The 7500-nt window shown below is 45.7% G+C and overlaps 1 protein-coding gene and 4 non-coding genes across 5 annotated transcripts; 3 read left to right on the forward strand and 2 right to left on the reverse strand.

Moving 5' to 3' along the window:
- Nucleotides 1-769: 769 nt before the first annotated feature.
- On the reverse strand, nt 770-888 carry LOC149094994 (5S ribosomal RNA). Its single transcript, XR_016205288.1, has one exon. It is a non-coding gene; the product is annotated as a 5S ribosomal RNA (ribosomal RNA).
- Nucleotides 889-1338: 450 nt separating this feature from the next.
- Nucleotides 1339-1530, forward strand: LOC149094995 (U2 spliceosomal RNA). Its single transcript, XR_016205237.1, has one exon. It is a non-coding gene; the product is annotated as a U2 spliceosomal RNA (small nuclear RNA).
- A 227-nt stretch (nt 1531-1757) lies between these two features.
- Nucleotides 1758-1921, forward strand: LOC149094996 (U1 spliceosomal RNA). Its single transcript, XR_016205229.1, has one exon. It is a non-coding gene; the product is annotated as a U1 spliceosomal RNA (small nuclear RNA).
- An 890-nt stretch (nt 1922-2811) lies between these two features.
- Nucleotides 2812-2930, reverse strand: LOC149094997 (5S ribosomal RNA). Its single transcript, XR_016205289.1, has one exon. It is a non-coding gene; the product is annotated as a 5S ribosomal RNA (ribosomal RNA).
- Nucleotides 2931-3463: 533 nt separating this feature from the next.
- On the forward strand, nt 3464-5242 carry LOC149094998 (uncharacterized). Its single transcript, XM_089281964.1, has one exon. The coding sequence runs from the start codon at nt 3464-3466 to the stop codon at nt 5240-5242; it is 1779 nt and encodes a 592-aa protein (XP_089138090.1).
- Nucleotides 5243-7500: the final 2258 nt, after the last annotated feature.

The following is a 7500-nucleotide window of genomic DNA, read 5'->3' on the forward strand; positions in this document are numbered from 1 at the left end:
AAGCAAGCAAGCCAAGGATTTCCAGCTGCAACTGAAAAGGCGAGTGCGCTGGAACTCGTGTTGTCATGCATCTATGTTGTACTGAACTGAAGAAGGTGGCTTTTCCGATTTGCGTTTGTTTCGGCAGGCGGTCAATCATTGACTCGATCCCCGCCAAGTTTGTCCTCGAAGTAACGTTCGTCGACTTACAGTATGGAAAGAGCAAAGGACAAGGAAAGTAACAGGAGAAGTGCTGGCCAAACCGTGAGTTGATTTCTACCTTACGATTGTTGTGTTGGTGGTTCGTTGACTAAACTAGACAACGGTCCGAGCCTCCGTCATTCTCCAAGTCAAGTCATGAATAGAATTGTTTTGACGGCTCGAATTCGTGTCGACCGTTAATATGCAACGGCTCGCGTGTGTTGTTTGCTTTGCCGTTGTTGATCGGGCGCATTTCTTTGGGAATTGGCGTAGTTTTCCGCACTTTTAGCTGCTTGAAAACCGTTCGGCAAGGCAGAATATCATTTTGCTTCGAATTATTTGATGTCACACACGCCAATTTGATGTCATAAATAACCGTTTCGCACGCGAACGTTAGCGCGCGAGACTTCGATTCTAATTTATCCCGCGATCATTTTAAGGGTACTTTTCATGTTTTCTAGCTATCTTTTGAGTCTCCTGAAATGTGTAAAAAGTTATTTGTGCTTTCCAGCCACTGGAATAGCCAAAGGTTGTAGTAAAAGAAAGAAAAAATGAACATATGCAAAATAAAACGGCCGAGAAAATGAAAAGTCTACAACACGGGGTATTCCCAGGCGGTCACCCATCCAAGTACTAACCCCGCCCGACAGGGCTTAACTTCGGTGATCGGACGAGAACCGGTGCTTTCCCTGTGGTATGGTCGTAGACAAGAGAAAGGGGTGAAAATTTAGTCTTTTAAACGAGCCACCAAAGCAAAAGCAAAGCAATAATAGCAACCAGCAATCTTTTAGCAGGCATTTCTTGACTTCTCTGCAAGTTGTATGCACGTGGAGAGCGAATGTTGATAACGTAGCCGTTTTTTTTTCTGCCTGTGTCTGTAGCGCTATCTTAGTAACGGAGTCATTACGGGTCTTTAACATGTTGCCTCGTTTTGGAGGGCAAAAAGGTGTTTGATCTCACTCACCCCTGGAGGCACGTTATCAACTTTGCTGCTGATTTTTGTGGACTTGTGTTGTAGAACAAGTGCGTCTACGACGGCAACTTGCTCCATGGCGTCGGCCTACAGTCGGCTCCAGGCCCCTCGGCGACAGCATATTGACCACCATATCTCAAAGGGGGAAACCCTGGACCACCCTCCTAGGGAAGGGAAGGTCCGGTATCGCTTCTCGGCCTTTTGGCTAAGATCAAGTGTAGTATCTGTTCTTATCAGCTTAATATCTGATACGCTGCTCATTGAGCAGCTCATATATTAAACTGATTTTTGGAACTGGGCTGTGGAAAAGAGGCTTGCCTCGTCCCAGCCACGGGTTGCCTCGGTATAGCACTACCTCCGAGTGCGGCCCACTTCCCCTCGGGGAAGAAACCTTCATTCAATCAAAGAAAGAAATCAAAGAAAGCCTCCTCCTGACACTAATGTCTGGCGTTTTTCTCTGTCGACAGGCACAGACTGAGGAGGGAAGCTACTCTAGAGCCGCCTAGAAGTGAGGCTGGAGGTTCTAGCACGCCCGCAAAGCACTACCACAAGGATATAGAGGTAAGGAGGTTTGCCTTTGACGGCCCCCGCGTCAAGAATTTTCATACTTACCTGACGCGGGAGGTACTGTGATCAAGGAGGCAGTCCTCTCAAGGCGAGGCCCTTTCATTGCACTTCGATCGGGTTGACCCTTGCGATTACCCCAAATGTGGGTAACTCGAGCGTATAATTTCTGGTAGTGGGGGCCTGCGTTCGCGCTCGCCCCCGAAAAAGTGCAAGTGTTGGCCCTGTGAATGGTGGATGGTTAATGATTGACGCTTTGCTTTGTTCGTCAGTTGGCCGGGCCGGGCTGGACGACTGGGCACAGTGAACAACGAAGGAACGTGTCAAGCAAGCAAGCCAAGGATTTCCAGCTGCAACTGAAAAGGCGAGTGCGCTGGAACTCGTGTTGTCATGCATCTATGTTGTACTGAACTGAAGAAGGTGGCTTTTCCGATTTGCGTTTGTTTCGGCAGGCGGTCAATCATTGACTCGATCCCCGCCAAGTTTGTCCTCGAAGTAACGTTCGTCGACTTACAGTATGGAAAGAGCAAAGGACAAGGAAAGTAACAGGAGAAGTGCTGGCCAAACCGTGAGTTGATTTCTACCTTACGATTGTTGTGTTGGTGGTTCGTTGACTAAACTAGACAACGGTCCGAGCCTCCGTCATTCTCCAAGTCAAGTCATGAATAGAATTGTTTTGACGGCTCGAATTCGTGTCGACCGTTAATATGCAACGGCTCGCGTGTGTTGTTTGCTTTGCCGTTGTTGATCGGGCGCATTTCTTTGGGAATTGGCGTAGTTTTCCGCACTTTTAGCTGCTTGAAAACCGTTCGGCAAGGCAGAATATCATTTTGCTTCGAATTATTTGATGTCACACACGCCAATTTGATGTCATAAATAACCGTTTCGCACGCGAACGTTAGCGCGCGAGACTTCGATTCTAATTTATCCCGCGATCATTTTAAGGGTACTTTTCATGTTTTCTAGCTATCTTTTGAGTCTCCTGAAATGTGTAAAAAGTTATTTGTGCTTTCCAGCCACTGGAATAGCCAAAGGTTGTAGTAAAAGAAAGAAAAAATGAACATATGCAAAATAAAACGGCCGAGAAAATGAAAAGTCTACAACACGGGGTATTCCCAGGCGGTCACCCATCCAAGTACTAACCCCGCCCGACAGGGCTTAACTTCGGTGATCGGACGAGAACCGGTGCTTTCCCTGTGGTATGGTCGTAGACAAGAGAAAGGGGTGAAAATTTAGTCTTTTAAACGAGCCACCAAAGCAAAAGCAAAGCAATAATAGCAACCAGCAATCTTTTAGCAGGCATTTCTTGACTTCTCTGCAAGTTGTATGCACGTGGAGAGCGAATGTTGATAACGTAGCCGTTTTTTTTTCTGCCTGTGTCTGTAGCGCTATCTTAGTAACGGAGTCATTACGGGTCTTTAACATGTTGCCTCGTTTTGGAGGGCAAAAAGGTGTTTGATCTCACTCACCCCTGGAGGCACGTTATCAACTTTGCTGCTGATTTTTGTGGACTTGTGTTGTAGAACAAGTGCGTCTACGACGGCAACTTGCTCCATGGCGTCGGCCTACAGTCGGCTCCAGGCCCCTCGGCGACAGCATATTGACCACCATATCTCAAAGGGGGAAACCCTGGACCACCCTCCTAGGGAAGGGAAGGTCCGGTATCGCTTCTCGGCCTTTTGGCTGCGATCCTGTTGTGGGATTGTTTCGGGCATTTTTTAGTTTTGCCATCCCATATATGTAAAAATGGAAAATGACAAAGATTGTGGTACGGTGAGTTGTGAAGTTTTGAATATGGAAATATGCGATAATGTTGATATCCCAAGTGTACGTTGTGTTGATGCTGTCCCTGGAGAGAATACTGTTGGTGCTGTCCCTGGAGAGAATGCTGTTGTTCCTGGTGAAAATGTGGTCCCTGGTGGAAATGTTGTTGACGTCTCTTCTGACGCTTTATCTGCTAATGCGAATGTTGAAGCAATGAACGTTCCTCGCGCTGATTCTGTACTTCAGCCTGAAAATTTAGATGCTGGGGCTCGCAATTGTGCCGTTGTAGATGGGGAAACTTACGCTTCTAGAGCGGCGAGAACGACTGGTTCTGCTGACAACGCCCCGCAATCATGGCGTCGTTCGTTTGTTAATGACATGCCGAAACGCCCTCGATCCGCACTGTTCACACCTTCACGTTTTACATCTGCTCGTTCAGTTTTCGATGCCCTTAACTCCGCAAACGTTGACGCCGCTGAAATTCAGTGCTTACAGCGAAAAATGAACGGTGAAGTGGTGGTCACTTTCAAATCTCCTGCCGCCAAAGAAAAATTCCTAAGCCTGAATTCTATCACGATCAATAATGAAAGTTACGCTATTCAAGATATCGACAGGCCTCTTACATTCTTGACTATTTACGACGCTCCTTTTGAACTGAGTGATTGGGCTATAATAAAGCGCCTCGCTCCTTTCTGCGAGGTTATTCATTATCGCCGTGGTAAATTTGATTACGCACCTAATATCTACAATGGTTTACGTCATTATCGCGTCCGGATTGTCAAGCCCGTCCCTAACTTTCTCCGTTTTGGTAAATATCAAGTCTTTGTAAAGTATGCTGGTCAGCCGCTTACCTGCCGTAAATGTAATTTGCCTGGCCATTTTAGTAATGCTTGCGACCACAAGGTGTGTTTCAACTGTGAGAACATTGGTCACGAAGCGAACCGTTGTCCAGCCCCGCCTCTATGTCACTTCTGCAAAGAGGATGGCCATCTTAGTAGCCATTGTAGGTACTCGTGGGTCTCTCCTGTTGTCTACGGTGAGCCCACAGATGAATCTGCTCCAGTGAACGTTGATGACGACGATGACGATGACGCCTCTGATGTTAGCGACGCTTCCTATAAGACCCACTCTGGCGATTCTTTTGCATGGGCGGACGAGTCCGATTTGTCCGACGCCTATGTCGATGTTGTAGAAGACCTCCCTTTAGCCGCAGCTCTGCCTTCTAAGACCCATCCACCTCCTGCTGATGCCGCTGAACCATCTGTTACCGCTACCGCTACTCCATCTGCTGGTCCATCGATTTCTGTGCCTTCATCTGCCGCTGAAACCCCTGTTCTGTTTACACCATCCGAATCACTGCCAAATGCTCAACCTGTCAACGTTCAACCTGCTAACTCTTCACCTGCTGCTAATCCTCCATCTGGTCAATCACAACATGTTCTAGATTCTCAGGGTCTCATCAAACCTGATGTCATCGTCATCGATACTCCGTCAAATCCTCCTCCCGCCAATTCTTCCACTAGTTCTGCCCGTCCTCGAATCTCTCGCCGTACTCCCGCTCCAGTCCCTGAAGCTCTGGCAGCGGCTGCTCTTCGCAAACCTACCTCTCCTTCCCTAGTTGCTGGCAAACCACGTTCCTCTGCTCCCCCTTCGTCGCCGATGGAGGCGTCCTCTGACTTAAAACGCAAGGCCCAGACCCAGACTGATGCTGTCCCTAAGGAGAAACGTAAACAAAAGAAAGGCAGGAAACATAAAGAGTAATTTTGTTATGTTCCTCTTTTAAGTCCTTTTTCTGAGATACTTTCAAAGTCCTAACTATTAATGCGAGGGGTTTGGGGAATCCCCTTAATAATAATCTCCTCTTCGATCTTATTGAAAAATCCGACTGCGACATTTGTTTTCTTCAAGAAACGCTAGTCAGCTCTGAGGCAAACATCAGGGCCCTTTCCCGTAGATGGTTGGGGCGTAGTTTTTGGTCCCCCGCAATTGGAAAGCAAGGCGGTGTTGCCATTTTAATTTCCCCTAAATGCTCCGATGAAATTGTATCTTGGAAAAAGGACTCTAATGGGCGATTAATTAGTCTTTTGGTCAGGATTGATGGTGTCGATATTAATTTTGTTAATATTTATGCTCCCACCAATCTTACTGATCGAAAATCTTTTTATGAATCTCTTCATGAATTTTTTATTCCCGCCTCTGCTCTTGTGATCGGGGGCGATTTTAATTGTTATGACAACGCGCTCGATAAATTCGGAGGTAATGTTTCTATCGGCAACGAATGTAGCTCTTTGAAATCTGATTTTATTTTGGTTGATGCGTGGCGTAAATTACATCCCCGCGCGCGCGAATTCACTTGGTTTAATCATGACTATTCAATTGCCAGCCGTTTGGACAAGTTCTTTGTTTCCAAAGACTTGTTTACATCCGACTGTCAATGTGAAATCTCACCTTGCCCGCTTTCCGATCACGACTTCGTTTCTTTTGTTTTCCAAATCCCTGATGCTATTAAACGTGGCCCAGGGGTATGGAAATTTAATAATTCGCTTCTTGACGATAAAAGTTTTTGCGATAATATTCGTAGTTTAATTCAAAGTCACGTTTCTTATTTCGCTTCTTTTGCCTCTCCTCAAGATTGGTGGGAGTTCTTGAAAGTTTCCATCAAGGAGGAATCGATTTCTTTTTCCCGCCAAAAACGGCGTCAATTATGTCGTGATCGTGTTTTTCTAACGAATAAATTAATCGGTCTTCGTCAACGCTTGGTTGACGGTGACAATTCTGTTGTTGACTTAATTCATGACGTTGAATGCCGTCTAAAGGCCATTTATATTAAGGAAACTGAAGGAATTTTAATTCGTAGTCGCGCTGAATGGCTTGAAGACGGTGAGCGTCCTACTCGCTATTTTTTCCAACTACAATCGTCTAACGCTCAAAAAAGCCACATGTCATCGATCTATGACTCGTCCGGCGCCGAAGTTTCTTCTCAAGAAGAGATTGAGCAAGCACATGTTGATTTCTATTCCTCCTTGTTTTCTGAAGAACCCATTGATTTGAATTTCCAAAACGATCTTTTCTCTTCTCTTTCTCGCCAGCTTTCGCCTGATCAATCGTCATTGTGCGAAGGTGCAATGACAATTGATGAAATTTCTTTTGCTATTAAAAACATGAATACAAACAAATCTCCCGGGCCCGACGGTCTAACCGTTGAATTCTATCGAAAGTTCTGGGATGTTCTATCGCCTCATTTAATTCTTGTTTATAATGCGTGTTTTGAAGCTGGCGAGATGTGTGACTCCATGAAAACGAGTAATACTCGCGTGATTTTTAAAAAAGGTGATCGGAAATCTCTTAAAAATTGGAGGCCGATTTCCCTCCTCAACGTTGATTATAAAATTTGCTCTAAAGCTATTTCTGTTCGTCTTTCTAAAGTTCTCCAATTCATTGTCGATCCTGACCAAACATGTTCTGTTCCCGGGCGGAAAATTCCTTCAAATCTTCACGCTCTCAGAGACATTTTAGATTACATAGACCGTACTGGTGAAACTGGCATTTTAGTAAGTCTCGACCAGGAGAAGGCCTTCGATCGTGTTAACCGTACCTTTTTACAGAATCTTTTAATTCGTTTTGGCTTTGGTCCTTCTTTTTGCAATTGGATCAATACTTTTTATAATGGTGCTAACATGCGTGTGATTGTTAATGAATGGCTTACGAAGCCGATTCCTTTATCTCGCGGGGTCCGCCAGGGGGATTCCCTTTCTCCGATGTTGTATATTCTTTGCGTTGAAACTCTTGCGTGCAAAATTCGTTCGTGCGCTGAAATCGAAGGCTTTCTCCTGCCTGGTGCTAGAGGTTCCCAATATAAAGTAGGGGTTTACGCTGATGACACGACTAGTCTAGTTAAATCCGTTCGTTCTCTTGAGATTCTTTTCAAAGTCATTCAAATTTATGAGCGGGGATCTGGGGCTAAACTCAACGTTTCCAAAACGGAGGCCATGTGGTTGGGTGCGTGGCGCTCACGCACT

This window comes from Orbicella faveolata, unplaced genomic scaffold (assembly GCF_042242905.1).
Source record: "Orbicella faveolata isolate gen_17 unplaced genomic scaffold, um_ofav_v1 contig_7, whole genome shotgun sequence".
NCBI lineage: Eukaryota > Metazoa > Cnidaria > Anthozoa > Scleractinia > Merulinidae > Orbicella > Orbicella faveolata.